This window comes from Emydura macquarii, unplaced genomic scaffold (assembly GCF_026122565.2).
Source record: "Emydura macquarii macquarii isolate MOO-44397 ecotype Brisbane River unplaced genomic scaffold, CSIRO-AGI_Emac_v2 contig_3530, whole genome shotgun sequence".
Lineage (NCBI taxonomy): Eukaryota > Metazoa > Chordata > Testudines > Chelidae > Emydura > Emydura macquarii.
Genome location: NW_027133667.1, coordinates 1,694,924 through 1,715,714, shown reverse-complemented (window position 1 = coordinate 1,715,714; position 20,791 = coordinate 1,694,924). Strand labels below are relative to the sequence as shown.

At 42.9% G+C, this 20,791-nt stretch overlaps 1 protein-coding gene across 1 annotated transcript in view; it reads right to left on the bottom strand.

Annotated features, from left to right (window-relative positions):
• LOC137145361 (tyrosine 3-monooxygenase-like) overlaps positions 1 to 15,883 on the bottom strand; it is a 46,084-nt gene extending 30,201 nt beyond the window's left edge. Inside the window, exons 1-5 of the mRNA XM_067536051.1 lie at positions 15,605 to 15,883; positions 14,734 to 14,899; positions 12,378 to 12,466; positions 5,659 to 5,726; positions 4,373 to 4,423 (exon numbers count right to left, since the gene is read on the bottom strand). Of these exons, the coding sequence (XP_067392152.1) occupies positions 4,373 to 4,423; positions 5,659 to 5,726; positions 12,378 to 12,466; positions 14,734 to 14,899; positions 15,605 to 15,817 (587 nt within the window). The 5' untranslated portion in view covers positions 15,818 to 15,883. The remainder of the gene's footprint in view (positions 1 to 4,372; positions 4,424 to 5,658; positions 5,727 to 12,377; positions 12,467 to 14,733; positions 14,900 to 15,604) is intronic.
• Positions 15,884 to 20,791: the final 4,908 nt, after the last annotated feature.

Below are 20,791 nucleotides of genomic sequence, written 5' to 3'. Positions count from 1 at the left end.
TTTGTGATCCTGCCTTCAGACACCTACTATGATCAACACAGGAAAGGGACATTTCCTGTGTTGAGGCTGCTTTATCTCGAATTGTCACCGGGGGGTGGAACTTCTGGTCACCCATGTTCAAGAAAGATGAATTCAAACTGGAACAGATGTAGAGAATAGCTGCTAGGATGATCAGGGAAATGGAAGGCCGATCTCGTGAGAGGAGACAAGGCGAGCTTGGCTTATTTAGCCTAGCAAAACAACGGATGAGAGAGAATCTGATTTCTCTCTATAAATGCATCAAGAGGTAAACCCCATGGCAGGAGAACGCTTATTGAAGCTAAAGGACAGTGTTGGCACAAGAATAAATGAGTATAAACTGACCATGAACCAATTGAGGCTGGAAATTAGAAGAAGGTTTTAAACCATCAAAGGGATGAGGTTCTGAAACAGCCTCCCAGGAGCAGTTGTGGGGGGCAAACACCCTAACTGGTTTTAAGATGGAGCTTGATACATTTATTAACAGAATTATATGCTGTGGTTTCCTGTGATGGCACAGGACTGGACTTGATAACCCAGGAGGTCCCTGCCAGTCCTATGTTCCTATGAATTCTGCTTACAAACCAGGCAGAAAGGGTCTGAGTTAGAAAACAGAAATTACAGATGTTAAATGTACGTACTTTACTTTAAATATACTTTACAGACCTTTTAAAATATACTTTTTTTTAAAATAGACCAATACTTTCCTATTAGAAAATGTAAAATTGTGTTTATACTTACAAGAGACAATGTTAAGACTAATTTGACAAGTTGTTCTAAAACTAAGGTTAGTATTACATATGTTTTTATTGCAAATGGTTTACTTTTTCTTTTTTAGAAAATTGTAAGCACTGCAAATAAAAAAATCACGTTTTATTCTTAGAAAATATAAAAAAGAGACAGTGATCTAAATTTACTATTCTCAGCTGTTTTGCACTGTTGATCTGCACTTTTAAGCAGCTACAATGTTCCAGTCCCGAGGTGGCTACAATTCAGTGACAGGAAAACAAAATTGTGTACAGATAGATTCAATCCTATCGGCCTCACACAGGCAAAATTCCCATTGCTTCAATGCACAGCTTTTCTAGTTATGAAAGCCTTTGAAGGCAGCTCCATAGTAAGCTATCTGAGGCAGAGGAAAAGTTAACTTGCTTTGAAGGCAGATCCTCCTAACACCAAATCCCTCCACAGAGAGTTTCAGAGCTGCTCTGGAGGAGCAGATGATGAGTGCAGGAACATGTGCTCCGCTCCTTGCCTTCTGCACTGAACCTCTTCTCATTCTTTGGATCTCCTTCAAAATCCCCAGCCCAGGAGGGGGGAAAGCAGAGGAAGTCCATCCTGAGCCAGGCTGCAGTCATTTCCCTGTGTGATCCATAGTTTGTAGAATGATGGGTCACCCTTAGATGACTGGGTTGGGTTTTTTAAACTACCTGGGACACAGAGCTAGTAGAAAATGGTTCCTTCAAAACATTTTTTCCACAGAGAATGGCTTTTGAATCCATGGAAATGTTTGGAGGAAAAATCCATTTTCCTCAAAATTGGGGGTTTTTTTGTTAAAAAGCCTGAAAAATCAATATTTTTATAAAACAAAAAAACCTAGATTTTTTAAATGATAAGTGGAACAATTTCAGTTGCTGAGAAAGAGAATGATATATCTATATCTATACACACCCGGTGGCAAGTTTTTAGACAAAACCCTAAAACTTTACAGTTAGTTTGACCCAGTATGGCCATTCCTACGTTCTCATTATAACTGAGTTAAAAAAAGAATGAGAGAAGTTCATGGAGGATAGGTCCATCAATGGCTATTAGCCAATCCCATGCACTGGGTAGCCCTAAGCCTTTGACTGCCAGAAGATGGAACTGGATAACAGGCGGGTGGATCACTCAAAATTGCCTTGTTCTGTTCATTCCCTCTGAAACAGCTGGCACTGACCACTATCAGAAGACATGCTATTGGGCTAGATAGACCATTAGTCTGACCCCGGGTGGCCGTTCTTATGTACTTAAAATTAAAAAAAATTAAAATTTGACTTTCATCAAAAACATTTTGTGAGAAGAAAATTATTTCCTGACAATGTGTAGTATTTCCCCTAGATAGAATTTATTCAGAACACTGAGAATAATACACCTGAGAAATTTTAGGGACTGATCCAACTCCCATTACAGTCAGTGAAATGATTGTTATTGACTTTAGTGGAGTTGGATTTAATGTGGGAGAAGGAAGGTAATATATATTTTAAAAATATATATTATTTTTAAATACTAAAAGCTAGTAAAAATGTGGATTCTGAAACTGAGCCTTGAACTATTGTCACATGACATATGTCTCAATATCTTTGTCCTGTAACCCTCCCTTTTCTTGTGACAACCTCTTCCCAGTAAACATCTCCCCATTGGCTCCCATGACTGTTCAGTTTATGGCTCAATGATAACTATGCTTGACAACAGAGGCTCAGATCATCTGAGTCCTGTTTTTGGAAGCTGAGATTTCTGCTCTTGTTTTCATTTTTATAGACCTGTTGCTACAAACTAAAGGAATCCAACAGCTCTTCAGAGCTAACGTCAAGGGAATTAACAGTGTGCTATAAATTTCCCTTTTGGTTTCCCTGTGTCCATATTACATTGCACTGTAATGCAGCTGACCTCAGGACACTGCCATAGGGAGCTGCAATAACAACTGTGAGATCTAATTTTCGAATTTGATTTTACACAGCCAGGCACCTGGGTTGTTGGGGCTAACTGTGTTAAGACAGAGAGATACCCCCTAAAGACCTATTCCGTTTACCACCCTGGGAATAGTTCTAAGTGGAGAATGGCTGCAGTGACGGAGGTTGGCAGAAAAAGGGAAAAACAGGAAAGAACACAGGATTAAATTTTCTTAAATATAACATTCCCCCACACCATTCCATGCCAATATTGTTGGCTGATGGGAGCCGTCATGCACATGACACTAAGGATTTAACTAGTCCTGTTGCTACTTTTCAAAGCTTATTTGAAAATCTAACATTTGGGTTTGTGAAAATAATAGAAGTTGGAGGAATGGGATATGATGTTCCTTGCTGATTATAGGGTGCTCATTTTACAAGTTCTAGGGCACAGTATATTTTATTTAAAATAAAGCACTCCTTCAGAGAGGACAGATGACCTTGTTGTTCAGGCACTGGCTGGGGTCTTGGGAGATCTAGGCTCAGTTCCTGGCTCTGCCCTGTAAGAACTTGGACAAATCATTTAATCTCTCACTTTCCTATATGTAAAATGAGGATAATAATTCTTCCCTTCTCCCACCTTTTATCCCTCTTCACCATTTAGTTTTTACCCTCTCCTGAGTAGGGACTAACTATGTGTACATACACATGCCTAGCACAATGGGGTCCTGATCTCAATTGGGACCTCTAGACATTCTGGTAAAACAAATAATCCATAACAATAATTATTGCTACATAGTGTGATTTTTGAAAGGCAGCAAGGGGAGGGGGACAAGAAATAAGAACTCCCCCTTTCCTCCAAAATCTTCACCCATTTCTGAAGTTGGAAACGTCTTCTAGGTTTAACGTGTCTCTCGCACTAATTTTTGCACAGGGATATCTAGAAAGGGGAAAATATCAGTGGAAATGTGCTGCGCCAGTGTGAAGAGTGACTTGCTATAGTGTGGCTTGCCCTGGGTTCATTTGAGGCCATGAAACTTTCGTTATTGTAAGACCAGACCATGTTTATTCAGAGAGTGATTCAACTTAAAAAGGAACATTTTTTAAGGTAAAGGGAAACGTGCTGTGCACTGGAGTTAGAAACATCCCTCATCCCATAGATGGATGGATGGATGGATGGATGAGATTAGATTAGATTTAGATTATATTATATATAGATTAGATTAGATAAACACTCCCTTGCATCTATCAATCTATCTATCTATCTATCTATCTATCTATCTATCTATCTATCTATCTATCTCAGAATAAATATATTAAGAGCACACTCTTGCATCAGTTATAGCATATAAAGGGAAGAAAAGAGGAGGAGAGAAAAATTCAAATGGAAAAATATACTATGTGTTTGTGTGTGTGTGTGTGTATATTTTTATATATACATACACACTCAGGGGTTTATTCACCCCTCAGTTCAAGTATGTAACCTCTGTTCACAACAGAAGGAATTACACTTGCATGGGGAGAACAGAATCCTGCAAAAAGAACAAGACAGGATAATTAAGACAGCAATTCAAATTAGAGATGTCAAATATTGTTTGAAAATGTAGGGCACAGTTGTGCACTTCTTGCACCCCCAAAATTCCCCTGTGCTTCTGTGGAATCGCCCCATGATCTGTCATGGGGCAGGATACAAAAAATATACTCACCAGGTAGCAGTCTCCTGGGCAGTGTACTCAACTCTAGGCAAAGGGTCTCCCCTTTAAAGAGAGAAAAAAAATTATGTAGCTGATTTGAGTTCTAGTTTCATCTGTAATTTCCTTTATATGCACCAAGATTATTTGCCATACTAAAATAAATAAATACAAATAATATATAACCATCCTGAAGCATTCCAAAAGTTTTATGACCCAGGTTTCCTAGGCTCCACCCAATTCCCCGGGGCAGTGCGAACAGCGAAATACTATAAAGAAAGGATCACTTGAGGGGAAGTTACAGGAGGCCATGCTGTATTGTCCCCCATTCCCATTGCTCAGCTGTTGGCAGACCATCAATAACATGGATGTCTAGCCAGAAGGGATGGAGCTAGGAACAACTTCTCCACATGACATAGTCCCTGGGGAAAGAGCCGTACATTATACAGAAACTGGCTGCATAGGTATATTGTGCATATTTCAGCCTTAACTTCCCCTCGATAGTTGTATTACCATCAGAGAGGGAGATAATTCACAGTACTTGTGAGGGAACTAATGGTAGCAGGCTGACTAGCCACAGTGAATGGCGGTAGTGGGGAGCCTAGAAGTGTACCTTGAGGCTGTTATTAAGCAGCAATCTCCCAAGATCTTCTGGTTCAGGATTTCTCGAGTTCTTGGGCACCATGCGGCTCATAGCGCAAGGCCCTTACGCATCTTGCTAATCCTACTTACAAGTGGGTAGAATAAATTTCAGTGTCCACACGGACAAGCCCCTAGACTTCTCTTCCACTCCCATGTGGTTTTACACAGAAAGGCAAGAATGTGTAAATTGTTCATTTGAGGAAAAGTCCATTTTTATTTATTTTTTTTAAACTTTCTCCATTTTTGGTTGGACATGCACAAGTCCTTGTCTGCTTGACATGTTATTAAGGTACATGCCAAGGCTTAGAGGGAAGATACCCTCATGCTGTAATTTAAATGAAAGAGCCATATGAAGATCCTTTTTTCCTAGAAGTCCCTGAAATAATGCAGACCTCAGTGAGATTTGAACGCAGCCCTAAAATTGTATATTAGAGTAATTTTCGTAGTGTTCTGAAATGTTCCTGATTTGTACGGCTTCTGTGTTTCTGTGCTTAACCCAGTTTTCAAAGTAATGGCACCACAGCTGCATTGACCTAGGATTCAGTCACATCGACCATAAAGTTGCTTACCCGTGAACAAAATCAGACTATTTACAGTGAGAGCACATAAAATGTGAAACTGACTTAGAACAAGCCGTTTTCCAGAGATGCTGCACTTACTCTTTGTAGTTGAAGGCAAGGTCTGTAAAGAAAGCTCTCCGCTTCCTGTATTCTGGGTCAGTGTATCCCTGAATTGGGAAATAATTTAGAATAACTGTTACATCAGGACAGATCACCAACCTTGAATGGATTCACTGAAACATTCAAAACTAATAGGCCTGAATGTAGCTGTTTCTTCTGTTGCATTTTCTCTGGGGCAAGGAATCATGGGAATGTTACAGAGTGAGCCAAATTCTGCACTCTGGATCTGTTACTAGTAGTGTAGTTACATCACAGCTACACATGAAGAGATAGTAGCTTTGAGTAGTGAGCATTATACAGAAGGTGGCTTCCAAATTAGGACACAATTTAAGGGGGAGAGGTAGAAACTAAGTTCACTCACTTGATTTTCCTCTTAGCCATTGTAAAAAAAAAAGTAAGAGTCAAGCCCTGCTGTTATAAAGCAAAGTTAGCAGAAATCACGCTGTGAATGCTGGCAGACTAACAGTAACTGGCAAGAACAGAGCTGATATTGCAAACATACACATTCCTAAAGAAGCATTAGGTACAGAGCACTCACGCAAGCGCATTCCAGAGAGGTACCAGAACATCCCAATACCTCAAAGATAATGAGGACTTACTGACCCCTCAGAATAAGAATGTGATGGATAGAGATGTCTTGATAATATGATGGATAGAGATGTTTTGACCAAATCATCCGGTACAAGGTAAAGGGTAGTATCTTACCAAGTCTTACCAAGTCAGAGGATGGCAACCACACATCAGAGGGGCAATACCAACTTGTTTGTATCAGTATATAAAAGAGGGTCGCAAAGGGAGTGTCATTGTCTGGCTGAGTGAGGAACGGAAAGTCCCACCCCATTTACTAAGCCAGTCCATTGTCACAGGCCTACATGTATTAAGTGTACTTGTAGCATGTATAGGGCACTTTTTACCATGCTTCATGGGCAATAAACCTGGCCTGGTGCCTTCGTTACTGAAACCAATTTCTGGTCTCATTGTGTAATCCAATTGTTTTGCTATATCGGTTATCTACAGAACTGGGACAACATACATACTGGAAGAACACACACGCAACCAACAACTGACAACACTGGTGACACTGACCGCTGATCTGGTAAGTAAATAGTGGGAAAGAAATACGGAACAGAATCTGTAAGGCTAGGGCAGAGACAGTAGACTGGAAAAATAATAAGAGTAAAAAATGTAAACAACACTCCAGAAAATTGGCAGGGCAACTAACAAACAAAGAAAGAGTTAAAAAACTCAAAAAAAAAAAAAGCAACAGAGCCCTGGAATACTCCCATTCTCCTCGCAGGGCAGCAAGCAGTCCTGAGACATTACACTTTACAGCAAGCACAGGAAAAGAATAAAACTTTGGAAACAGCTGTAAAAAATCTGCAAAAAAGAGAAGTGCCATCCCCTGTTATAAATATTTCTGGTCAACAGCAGGCTTCAGGTAGCTACGCTGTGCCTGAGAAATGGGGACAGAAATGTAAAAAGGTGGCCCTAGCAAAATTCAAAAATTAAACAGGCCACCGCATTGCAATATCACCGTGTAATAAAAGTCAGGGGAAGTAAGTGCACAAGAGGGAGAAATAAAAGACAGTAATTTCACTGAATTGGTAAATCAAATTGAGGGAAAAACGGAACAGTTCACAGAGCACATTAAAAGACAGGAGCTGTGATTTAATCATAGGAGAATAGATAGAAAAGAATTTCAAAATGAAAAACTGAGATTAAGCAATTTAACATAGAGAATGAATGCATTAACACACGGAGTTGCCCGGAAACAGTTAACTACAGCAGGCCAGAGCACTCCTGCAATCCACTTTGCATGCAGACAAAAACAACAGACACTGAGGGAACAAATTCAGGTATTACAAGAGCAGGTAACAACCCCCACTCTCCTCTCAGAGCCAGGATAAAAAAAACCAGGGGTGGGGGTTCCCAACTGCTTTGATCCACCCTCACTTCTCACTCAGAGCTAATAATATAACCTTCTTTTTAAAATATGTTTATATACCAGTTAAGTTTTCCTCTATATCCTCTCTGTTTGTTAAAATCTCTGTTGCTGCCTGTACTTTAAAATACCACGATAAAGTTAATTTCCCTTGGTTCAGGTATTCCTCCTTTCCTAGGTTGCTCTTCACCATCCCTCCTCCACCGCTCCTCACTTGTCCTCACTCTTTGTTTTAAAAAAGTTAAAAGTGATAGTTATCACAGAAACCACCATTCCTAAAAAGAAGGAACCGAAAACAAAACAAAAACAAAGAGAAAAAACAGGTAAAAACTTTACTTTAAATAAGTCCAGTATATTAATTATTTTAACTCTTCAGGAATGCAACAGCTGGAAATATTCCTACCTTTCTTGAAGATATGGTTGCCAAGCAACAGAAATGCAGGCTGCTTCTAATCCTAACCACTGACTAATATTTAAAACATAGGCTTTCCTTATTTCCATATAGCAAAGTTTTAAAATAAAGTAATATAACCCTAACTGTCTAAAGTTATTAAATTAATACAACAAATGTGGCAAATAACTTAAGATGAATTGTTATTAATTCTTATTAAAATGTTTAAATAAAAAGGTAATAACTTGCTTATTTAAATGCTTAACTCTTGTATAATTATAAATATAATTTTCTTTCCATTAGTCTTTAACTGTAAGTGGTTTTTTGTGTCATGTCCTGTTGTCCTTCTATGTTGTGTGTCATGTGACTTGTTTTTTCTTATTTTGTTGCAACAAAAGTCAATTTTATACTTTTTTTAAAATATAAGTGGTACCACACTATTTTAATATTATGGTTGGGGTATAACTGTCATAATATCTTTTTTTTTTTTTTTTTTGCAAAACTCAAAAAGGCCTCATTTATAAACATATGCATGTATATTTTTGCCTCAACAAATCATGCAATTGCAAACAAAAAGAATTCTTTATTAATCACAGTTTTGTTATAAGGGGAAACCTCAATAGTAACACAAAGGCAATATTAGTAAAATGTCAGGTTTGATTTGAATTTAATTTAATTTTCTTTTATGCTATGTTGAAGGGAAGTAGTGTTTATTAAAATTTGTGCCTCTAAACAGTTAACAAAAGTGGAATTGATGTTACAAACACATTAACTTTTAAAAGATTGGGTAAAAAAATATGTTACTAACTCTGTTGCTAAAACAGCGTGCTCAGCAGGGGAAAGCAGTGCACCTTCTCATGGAAGATTGTGAGCATCTATTTTAGTAATTAAGCGTTATATTTAGTATAAAATATTAGTAATGCACCTCAAGTAGAAATAAATGTTTGTACAACAATTGTAAAAGTATAGCCTGTGTTATAAAAGAGTTGGTCCCTCTTGCATTGTAAACAAATGGATTTAATCTGTGTATTAAGTTTTGGTTATTGAAAACAAGAGAAATGTAAAACAAACATGCAAAAATGTGATTATGTTAACTAACTTAAACTGTTTAAGGTTGCATCCCACAGACCAAAGACATTTATATAACAACTGGATCTGTGTCAACTACTGGTGTCTCACAAAGCAATACAACCAATGAAACAACAGCAGCATGTTGTTGGACAAAGACCAAAAGAACATATGCTACTGGGTGCTAGAAACAAAGGACTCCTGGATGAAAGCTCCACTTAGACCGCTAATTTGGAACTTTGGAAGTTTGAATTCGAAGGGTCATACGTTGACTCCTGAGGGGAGAGAGAGTAGGATTGCAGAGGAAATCTGGGAGCTGGATTGTAGTCAGGAAGGGAAGCACCACCAGGCTCTTATAAACTCAGGCTTTTCCCGCTGGGAGTAAATAGAAGGGTTACTGAAAGCTATTGTTACGTTTAATTTTGTTAAATAAAAGTTGAGTGGTTTTACACATTTAAAAGTCAGAAGTGTAGCTAGTCGGTGGGTTCTGAAGAGATCTGCAGGGCCCCCAAAAGAGACTTAGGAAAAAGCAGACAGGATCTTCTGCTATTCACAAGCAAGGGTGCGAAGATGAAGCGGAGGGATAAAAAAGGAAAAGGGGGGAGAGGGGGAAAGGCTGTACTAACAAGACAGAATCAGAGTATGTTATAATCCCATCATGTGGCATGTATATCTTTATTCAGATGCCCCCCTTGTCAGCAGCTGTAATATTACCATAAAAGTCACCAGGAAAAATCATTGGCCCAGATGCATGGCTATGTTACAACCTTTTAGTTTCAGTCCTTCAGTGCAAGATAGACCTACCTGAGCCCGGCAGTGGAGGATTCCACCTGTGTAGGGAGAACCCATATGATGGCCCTAAAAGCTGTTCTAATTCATTCCAGGGACCAGACCAGCTCCTGGTTGGCTTTGGGATGAAGGGAGCACAAAGGTGGCTTAAAGCCACCATTGCCACTCCTTCATCCTGCTGTCAAAGAATCTAGCCCCTGCGGTTTCACAGAAGCCACTTTCATTTGAAATTCATCCTTGATTTCAAGCCACAAGGGAGGATAACGGGCCAGATCCTGAGCCAGCATAGATCAGTCTAGTTCTGTGCTAGGGCACTCTCTGCTCCTGTCCTCTTGGCTCTCACACAGACTGCTCAGAGTTTTGCACCTATCCCCATGCAGTTGATTTACAGTGCTTCGCCTCACCACATTTGCCATACTAGTTACAGAGTCACTCTACCCCTTCTCCCAAGGGTTGGGGTGGAGGTAGGAAAGGTCTCTCTCCACAGAGAGCTTCCTTTGTCAAGCCCAGCTAGCCTTTTCGCTTTCTTTTCAGTTTTCCCCCTTGCAATGCCTTCCTGTGCGCTTTAATCCAGTCTTCTTGTTAACGAGCTAATTAGCAACCCACCCCCACTCTGCCTTGGTAATCAAGAACTCCTCTCCTTATTCAGGCCCTCCCTGGGGGCCTCGCTGGTTAAATGGTGACCAGAGGACTGGTGCAGTGTGGATTCCTAGCACTCTGTCAAAAACTCCATTGACTTCATCAATGTCTCCATTTACACCAACTGAGGATGTGGCTGGTTGGCTTTAAACAAGAACCTCACTTATAACATGGCTGTAATACATCAAACATCCAAACTAACTGATATAGTAATATCTAGTTCTGCTGTAGTTAGGGTCTTACCATGCTCTGTGGAGTGTCTAACCAATTTATTATGGTGCACACAAGAAAATGTCTTTTATTTGCTCCCCCCCTACTGATGGGACATTAAAAATAAAGTGGCATTATTGCAATGGACATCCCACCTGGCTGACTGTTTGATACCAAATGCCTATTTGGAATGCAATAACACCAATGGGAAATCTCTAGCAGTTTTTTTTTTTTTCTGAATTTCCCATGTTGTACCCATACTTCGCTATGTAGGTGACTGTACGTTCCATGTGAGACAGAACCTTGACTAGGAAACTGGCTATCCATACACAGATCCTTCTGCCACTGCACTGCTTCCCACCGTTAAGCACCTTGGCAGCTCTGCTCCGTTGGAACCATGCTACCAGAGGCTTTCCCTCCCCACTAAAGATGTTCACCTGCCCTTCTTGACGACACAGAGGGAAGACTTGTGCAAGTCACTGCTGATCCAAATCAACTTCAGCTTACGCTTGTTTTCCCAATGGGGTTTTAGAGAGGCAATCTGTTATGGGCTAGGATGTAGGCAGTCAGGCCTAGTAGTCAAAGCAGGAGCCAATTCTAGTTGGTGAAGTAGGCATGCAGATTGTGCAACAAAACCACAGTCAACTGCGGATTACCAGAGCCAGAAATCAAAGCTGAGGATCAGAGCTGAGGTCAGATACCAAATGCCAGAGCCAATGATCCAGCCAGAGTCAGAGCCAGGACTGGTAACTGATAATTGGAAGCAAGGCATAAGGGCAGGAGCTGTAGAAGAGGCAAAGATCAGGAGCATGGTGGAAATAGGGGCAGAGGCAGGAATGACACAAGAAGCAGGGTCCCATGAAGTCACAACATCCTGTGCCTCCTTCTGGCTTAAATAGCATGATTGGACCAATCAGTAGAACCAGGCGATTCTCCTTTCTCAGCACCTATGGGTGATGCCTTGGCTGAGGCTGTACTCCTACTAGCTTTTCAGTCCATCAGGTTTTAGCAGACGGGGTAGAGGCCAGGATGTAGCAGCTGGCTGGTAACTCCTAGGCCTAGGTTCAAGCCCTGGGACATCATGCAATCTCACAGTGTGTGTGCTTAGTCCTGCAGCTGTACATCCATCTGATTCTAGCCTCTTCCCTCCTATGGACTCAGACCCTAGTAAAGGAACTTAATAGAGCACCTTCTAGGTAGTCAGAGGAATAAGTGCTTGTATTTCTCATATCTGTATTTCCCACCCAGTTCACCATGCTGCCCTTGCCTGAACAGAGGGAAGAATTTTGCAGGAATCAAAGTATTTGCCATGGTACTAAGCAGACTGAGGTCTCTGTATATCAAACCCCAAACCTTGTTTAACACTATTTAACGTTAGACAGTGATAGGGTCATATAAACACCTTTAACTCTTTGGGCCCATTTATTCCATCTAAATTAATATAACAGGCCTGTAAGATTTTGTCTTATTAGGCTACCTCATTCATTCCTAGTTCCATTGTAAATCCCCACTCTAAAAAACAAACTTTGTCGGGGCGCAGAACTGTTTCAGAGGCTAGCTTTAGAGAGAATTCTTTCTACTGTGCTTCCTCTGGATAGCAGAACTAACAAATGTATTTAAATAGTTTCAAAGGTAAACTAATGATGACATCAAACTTACAGGATGATCATGGTCCAAATCAGGTTCATACTTGGTGATCAGTTGGTGGCACTTGTCGAGGTCTCGTATTTTCTTTGGAAACCATGGGACTGTTGGAGATAGCAAAAAAGGGTCCATTTCAATTATATAGGTTTAGTATAGGCTTGGGAAGAGACAGAAAGAAACAAGCCACTGACCATAACAGCCTCTGCTTTATAGGAGGAATATCTTACAATCCAGCATTACAAGCGGTGAACGAAAAATAAGTTGAAAAATGACAAACTTATTGTTATTGTTCACAGTGACCCGAATCCTGAAGGCCCTAGTTAACTTTCCCCACTCAGGCAAGTTCTTTGTAGTCAGCTGGAGATTTGCTTTTGTAAAGGGTGCATTTCTTGCATTTAGTCAGGATGCTTGATGTTCAGTGTTGGCCTTAACCAGGACTCTCTTTTTTGCATCTAAAATGTGATGGGAGCATATAATTGCAGACATGATTATGTGCAGGTGCAGCTGAGTTTATCAAGTTTCCCAGTCCTGCAAATACTCATGGACATGCTTACTTTTCTAAGCTGAGTATTACGATTGATTTCAACGGGAGAGCATGTGCTTTCCTGGGATAGGACCAGAGAGCTCAGCATGTTGCAAGGTTGAGCTCCTGAGTCCTTGACTGCAGCTGCAAATAACTGTCTTCCCAAAAAAGAAGCTGTCTTAACAAGAGGCTGAGTGTCAATTGCATGAGCTGAGCAACATGAAATCACAGTTTTAAGACAAGCAAACTCTCTCCCCTCCGTTCAATTCAAAATGGTGCCGTAATCTTTCTGGCTCATTTCTCTGAGCATACCACTCCCCTCTGGAAGTCTCTTCACTGGTTTTCACTCACCATTCACAGCAAATTCTTATCTTTGTATTCAAGCTATATCTCTGCTCTCCTCTTCTGCTATGTCCTACTTGCTCCCTGCCCTCCATCCAAGCTTCCTGCCTATGTACCCCATTTGTTTCATTCTCCCATTCACATTTCCACGTCCATGGGTGCACCTTCCTTATTCCTAGTCACTAAGTGACTTGCCTTGTCACATTAAAAGCCCTCTTTCAAATTCACATCTGCAAGGCTTCTCCTCACCAATGTACTCACATTTTCAAGTTAAACATTTGCTCTAGTTCTTTCAATCAGCCTTGCAGTGTTGAAAATAGATTATTAAATCTACGGATTAAAAAAAATCCCCAACCCCTCAAAACAGACAATGGCAGGAAAGCTGCAGAAAAGCTGTTACGTTTATCCTTTATCTCTTTCTGTCTCATATTTCCTCCGCCAATGACACCCTCACTTTATACAACACCCATTTGCAGAATTGTTTTCTCTGTCCCAGGTGGCATTTGATTAAGCAGGTTTTTACTACATACAGTTCACTGCACACAGTATATGCTCCTGCCAATAAGGTCGCCATTCAACTCAGTCTGTGTTTCAATTCCATTGGTGTCAATGAGTCTTAACTATTTGCTTAAAGCTAAGCATGTATGTAAGTGCTTTTCTGAACCTGTGCCTAAGACTCTGATCCAGCAATGAACTTATGCACGGGTTTAAGTCTATTCCTATGCGTACTTGAACTAAAAAAATGTAGCTTGCATTAGCATAAATGAGTGTTACGCACCTGTATGAAGCTCATATACCCTTATTCTCCATCATTTCCTCTGTTTTTTTATCATAAATCATTCACTCTTCACCAGCCAATGAACATAAGAATTACCACAATAGGTTGGGTCCCTGTTTTCTGGCAAAGGCTATTTAGAGCTCAGACACTGTTATTTTAGACTGGCTGGTGAGAAATCTGTTTTAATTCTAAGAGAACAAGTAATATTACAGAAGGAACATTCTCTCCTTTAGAAATATAAAAAGAAGAAAACACTATATTTTAATAAAATGAAATATATAAATAAAATAATAATAATAATAAATAGCACTTCTTGTTTATAGAACACCGGTTTTCCAGAATAGTTTTTATTTCATAACAAATATAACTACTACATGTTGACATACAGAGACAAAATGCATGGAAGTACTTTGAAGAATATGAAATATTGATACAATGTATTGCAAATTTCTATGAGCATTATTTTCAGATTCATCTAGCAACAGACGATGCATGCAAAACAGGTGGCTGGGATGTGTTTTAGGAAGGCTGACCTCTGTGAGGTCACTGGGGCCATGCATGAGTGCCCACAAACATCACATTGCAGGAATAGGGGGGCTAACTTCACATACACAGACTGGAAACTGTGGACCTAATGAATAATTTCAATCCAATTAGATTCAAGCCAGTCTTCATTTTGGGGGGGAGGCGACTTAGACATGAGGGTGCAGGTGCCACACGTTGCATACCTCTCTCCTCTCTGCTAGTCTTCACATCTTCCGCCACTCTCCGTAAGGCGTTTAGCAGGACGCTGACATCGGAACTGGGAACTTCGCATTTGACAAAGCATTGGAGCTCACCAGCCGCGTTCTCGGCTCGCCGGGTTTCGAAGTGCTGGATTCCGGCTTCGAGTGTCTGCCAAAGGCAAAACGGCCACGTGGTGAGACGGCGCAGCGCCCTGACAGACGGACCGCTTCTCCCAGCGCTGGGATGGAGCTGTCGGAAGATGCCGGGACAACGCTTGACAAGGCTGCGAACCCCAGGATTTCCTAGGCCTTCCACCAGCTACCCGGGCGGGGGGTGGCTGGCTGCGGGAGTCGAACAGCTGTTCCACTCCGGCTCCGTCCTTCAGAGATTGTGCAGAGAGGCTGCGAGCACCCTGCCGCCGGAGGGTCACTGGCTCCTAACCCTAGAATAACCCTAAGCTCGGTCCCGCACCGGCTGGCCCCGTGCTCAGAGCGTGTCAGAGGGGCACCGAGCGCCGCTATGCCCCTGCAGCCAGGCGGCTCGTCTAGCCCCATGTCCCCCTCTCTCTAACCCTCCCTCCTCACTTCAGAGCGCCCCTGGCTGCCTCCTTCAGCCCCCCAGAGCGGCGGGGGGGGGAGGTGTCAGCACACGGCGGGGCAGAAGAGCCGCGAAGGCAGAGCCCGGGCTCCGGCCTGGGGGCAGGGGGGGCGTGTGAGCTGGGGCTCGGGGCGGAGATGGGGACGGCGCGGGCGGCGAGAGCGGGTGCGGGCGGTGGGAAGGGAGCGGAGACGGGGCGGCGGGGCTCGGCTGCAGAGTGGAAGGGGGCAGGGGCGAGGCAGGGCAAGGCTGCGGCCGGGCCTGGGAGGTTCGTACCTCGAAGACTTTGGCTGCCTCGGAGAGCCCGGCCTGTCCGACGCCGCGGAGGGCGAAGGTCAGGATCAGGGCGGCTCTCCCGTCCTCCTCCTCCTGCCAGGCCAGGCCATCCGCCTGCTCCGCGGGCTCTGTGCCCGGCGCTGCCTCCTCCTGGCCCGCCTCCGCTCTCAGGTTTGCCCCCCGGCCTGGGGCGCCCGCCACCTCCGTCTTCATGGAAAGCCAGCCCCCGACATCGAGCTCCCCGCCCGGGGAGACACCCCCGGCGCTGCCGAGCGGAGACCCGGCCTTGCTCGGTGCCAGCCCCGGCGGGGACCCCGGGCGCTGTGCGGGGCTTGGCTCTGGCTGCGAAGGGCCTGCGACCAAAACCCCTCTGGTCCCTGCCGTGCAGCGAGGCAGGGCCATTTATGGGGCCCGCCCCATGGAGATGAAGGGCACTTCCCTGCGTAGGGTGCGCGCAGGAGCCGAAAATAACCCCCCTTCTCATGGTAACTTCAAAGCAGAGCCAGCCCTCCGGCTCCGTTTGAAAGTGTCTGTATTTTCCGCACTGCCCCATCGAGCCTTTAGAAATCCGGATCTTTTGTTAACCGGTGGAGATGGGATTTCCGTTCACGGCTCCGAGTCTGAGCTTCCCTTGGTGGGGGGAAAAGCCTAACCTCCCCCGCGTCCCCTTTCTCTCTCTCTCGTCTGTCTTTGCTTTCATTGTCTGCCTGGGAAATATTCTGTCCACCCCTGACTGTCCACTGTGGGCATGGCCCGTCTCCTCCCTCCAGCGGTCAATGCCCCAGGTAACGCCGAAGGTGGGCCTACAGCTGCTCGTGTAAAATTCGTAGGTTTAGGGAACAGCTGATCATAAAGAAAACTTTACGCCCCCCACCCCCCGCCCCAGCCCCCGCCCGCAGCAGGGAGCAGATGGGAGGACATTGAACAGTTGCTCCCCTTCCAAGTCATTCCAATCTAGTAACTCTCGAGGGGTTCCCAGCCCCGTGTAAACCCCGCTGCCATGTCAGTGTGATTTTTAAGACATAACTTTCAACATTGCCACTTAGAGACATTGCCGAACCCCACCTCCTGCAATACGATTACTTCCACCGGGTTCGTTTAAGAACGTTTAAACAGGTGATTGGGTGTTTTTTAAAGCAATATCTGAAGTGGAAACGGTGTCGGTCAAGACCAGGCTGCGGTTTGTGCAGGGTGCTCGGAAACTCGCAGTCCCCTTTCCACTTCGCTTCAAATTCCCGTGTTTGCTTGCAATATCCGTTACCTGCCAGTCAGATCCGGGCTCTGCGCATATTTTCGCCGGCGGAAAAAAACCAAACCAAACCTGTTTTCTAGACTGCTGGTGTCTTTTGTACCGTGCTGTGGTGTGCTAGCACTTTGAATGTCACTCACTGCATCGCATACGGGTTCAGTCCTGGTAGATAATTCGAGCCCAATCTCTAGCGAAGACGTCGCTCCGGATTACTGCGGGAAATGTACTAGCTGATCGATGGCAATCCGGTGCATACAACCTCGGAGCAGCAGGACGCTTGTTCCATTATGTCTATTTCGGTGATCGATGGTTGGCTTTTATACGCGCGGTTTATATACTCAAGTATCTAGAAAAACCTTGCCCCGGCTGTGCCTGTGTTTGTGTATCCAGACTTAAATCCGGCCGATCTTTCCACTAAGACACGTCGTGATTTGGAAACAGATTTCGAGTCCCTGGCGTTTGGTGCTCGTTTTTATTCTGCCGTGTTTGGGTTGTTGTTTCTATTGTTCCTCCCAGCACCCCGCAGTTCGGCACACGGACACACACCTTCGTGTTGCTGTCACTGCACTTCGCAGCTTTTAACGCTGCATGTCGATGGCCAAAGCTACTTCAGGCGGCTCCATTTCAGCAGAGCTACCTGTAACACGAGCAGGGGCACGGATGCCCACGTTTACTAGCCATTTTTTAGCAGTCGAGGCTGATGTCTCAGGGAAACAATTTTTTTAGCTCGATGCTGCCCACACTTTTGGGCCAGCGCATCCCTTCCTACCAAGGGTAAGTCATGACATCTTAGTGCATCGAATTGATTCCATACAAACGTGTCCCCAAACGCCCTGCAGAGTCAATAACGAAATTACAGCCTTATGAACTGCTACAGAATTACCCCTAAGCATATATTTCTTGGTCCCGTAACAGGCACCACAGCATGGACCGGGCTCCTTTTCCTCTACTATCCTCATGCCCTGACGCCCGAAGGGATGCTCGAGCGAGTCCCCTGAATTCCCCTTCTTCTCTGGGGGTCAGGGGAGGGCTGGGACGGTCGCTGTCCCAGGTGCTGAAGCCCTGCTGTCTTGAACAGAAGCAGCAATCCCAGTTGCTTCCCTCACTCCGGGTCCTGGATGCCTTGGACTGTCCAGCCTGGATTTCTAATGCAGTCCAGTTTGTTGGCTAGTTCGGTCAGTTTGGTTTTGATTTTTGGCGGTCGCTTGGGAATAAGGATGCGGAGTGAACCTCCTTCCTGCAAAAGAAAGAACTAGTCATAGAAATGTAGCGTCGATAGGGTGAGGCTTTCACCTACTTGTAAGTAACACGATCCTTCTGAGCTTCGGTTGTTTCTGAGCTAGCCACGAGGAAAAGAGATCCCGATGCAGTCTGGAGTACTATCCAAGGAGATCCGAGGTTGTCGGCTGATTCGCTTTCAGTGGGAGTACCATAGGAGTCCGCATTCGGCATTATTTACATCCACAGTGGAATTAAGAGCAGGCATTTCTAAAGGCATTTACTAAAGAACAAGACCCCCCCAGAATCCACAATGTCTGGAACTGAAATTCCTTGGCGACCTTTTGTAATCAGTAACTGAAGGTGTGATTAGCTGTTCTATAAACTAGAATTCCATTGATATAATCTGTATTGTCTCGTTCTATAATCTATACGTATACCTCTATGATCTAATATATAAAAAGGAATCACCAAAGAGGCTTAAACGCTAACCTATCATACCCAAATGTGGTATAACAGCGCAGAGCTTCAGATCGAGATGAGAAAGCACACAATTTAATCGGGGGTAAACCGAATAAAAACCTCTCCAGAGTGAAAAGCCAGCCAGGGGATTGATTCTCTCTGAAGATAACAACCTCCTCATATGTTACTTTTAAACCTAGACAATAAGATGTATACATGTTAATATTTGCCATACAACCACCTGTACTTCCATTCAAGCACTTACAAAATCATTGGATCAAACTGTCCAGCAACATCCATTTGCTTGCTTCCCGCCCCCCCCCCCCGCAAAATAAAATAAAATAAATCAAAATTGTGTTAAGAAATACAAAGTTGCTAGCGAATGGATTCAGATTCAGAATCAGGTAATGCAGGGCTGAAACTAACAAGGATAGTGTCCTTCGCACTTTGTGTTCGAACCCAGCTTCCTGGTTATAAAGTAGCAATAGCATCAGTCAACCTAAAAGGGGCAAAACATTTCTCCTTTTGCTCGTCCTACTGACATTTTGTTGAGCTCAACGAGAAAGCCCATAGGCTGCGGCTTGCCATCTCATTCCTCTTTTTGAGATCCAACAGGCTAGGATAAAAGCTAGCGATAGAAACTACCAAATGGAGCTTTACAGGGTTAGTCTCACACAGAAGCAAAAATAGCAAAATGTTTGCTGGAGTGCAGGCACCTCTGATTTGCTTGAGAGGCAAAAGAACAGATTCAAAGATTTCTCCCGCTTCAGAGGTTTTCTGCCTGACGGTGTCACGAATTTTGAAGCTTGTTAAACACAGTAGTAATAAATGATCACATGTTATTAAATATAACGTTATCAAATGAAGTCATATCCAAATGTAATAACTGAAAAAAGTACATCCGGTAAATTAATTGGCAATCCTATTTTATGCGTTTACAGCTAATATTAAAATATAGCTGATGAAAAATGTGATTGGGTAAATGCTTCTCTTTATACCATAAATGTCTATTATTTGCTCGTGGTAAATGTATATTTAAAATATCACTGGTATGTTTAATTTTAACCATTATGGGTTTGTTCCAAAGCCCACTGACTTCTGTGAGAGTCTTTACACTGATTTCAATGGACTTTGGACCAGACTAGATGTGAAATAGAGAGTTTCAAGATGAATTACATTATTTGAGCCTGCCTATACTACAAATATTGTCTGCAGTTTTGTTGTAGATGTTGGTCCCATGATATTAGAAAGACAAGGTGAGGAGGTAATATCTTTTACTGGACCAACTTCCGTTGTTGTGTTGCTTTAGAACTACACAGAGCTCTTCTTCAGATATTAAAAGATATCATCACACCCACATTGTCTCTATACTATAAATACAGATCTCAAACATTTTAATTATATAGCTACAAGTATAACTATGTATTTGATCAAGCAATTTTAACAGAGTTATAGGATGTAACGCTATTGTGAATATTGCAATGCATGCTCTGAACCCAGCTTCCTCAAAAATTACTATGTGAAGTATTAAAAGAAAGTGCCACTGCATTAAAAGTGACATAAGTGACATTTCAGAGAAGAATAGCTGAACTTTTGTAACACGTTTCAAAATGTGCATCAATGTAAGGACAGTGCAAGAAATAATTCCATGGAGTTGATTCCATGCTGTCAGTTGTAATATTAACTGCAGGTGGTTAGACAGTAAGCTCTTAGTGGCAGGGTGTGTGTCTTACACTATATTTGTAGCTGCCTAGCACAACTGGACTAGTCATGTGTCCAAATATTCTAGGTCCAGATCTCCTTACAGGGACAAAATGTACCAGATCTTAATAATTACAGATGGACTTGAAGCAGTTTACAGATAAGAGGGAAATAACTTATAATCTTAGTGGTCAATATTTGAAGTCATAGCTCCCCAAAAAGACTACATTTTCTAAAAGGTCTGGTCTTACAGTCTTCCCCCAGACTCCTCCTGATTCTCACAAGTGTGGATGCCTCTTCATAACAGAGTGATCCATTGTCCAATGAAGTCAAAGGGAGCCTTTCCCTGGACTTCAACTGGGCTTAGATTTTGGTCCAGAATACATATTTTTTGTATGCAGTCAACTGTTTATGAGTGCATATAGCTGTACATGCATCCACTATCTCTAAATCAGTCCAATATGCAGAGGACTATGCCCTGTGTGCTGACTCAGAAGATCTTCAAAAAATAATCAACACTTTCCTTGAGGCCTACAACCAACTCAGCCTTACACTTA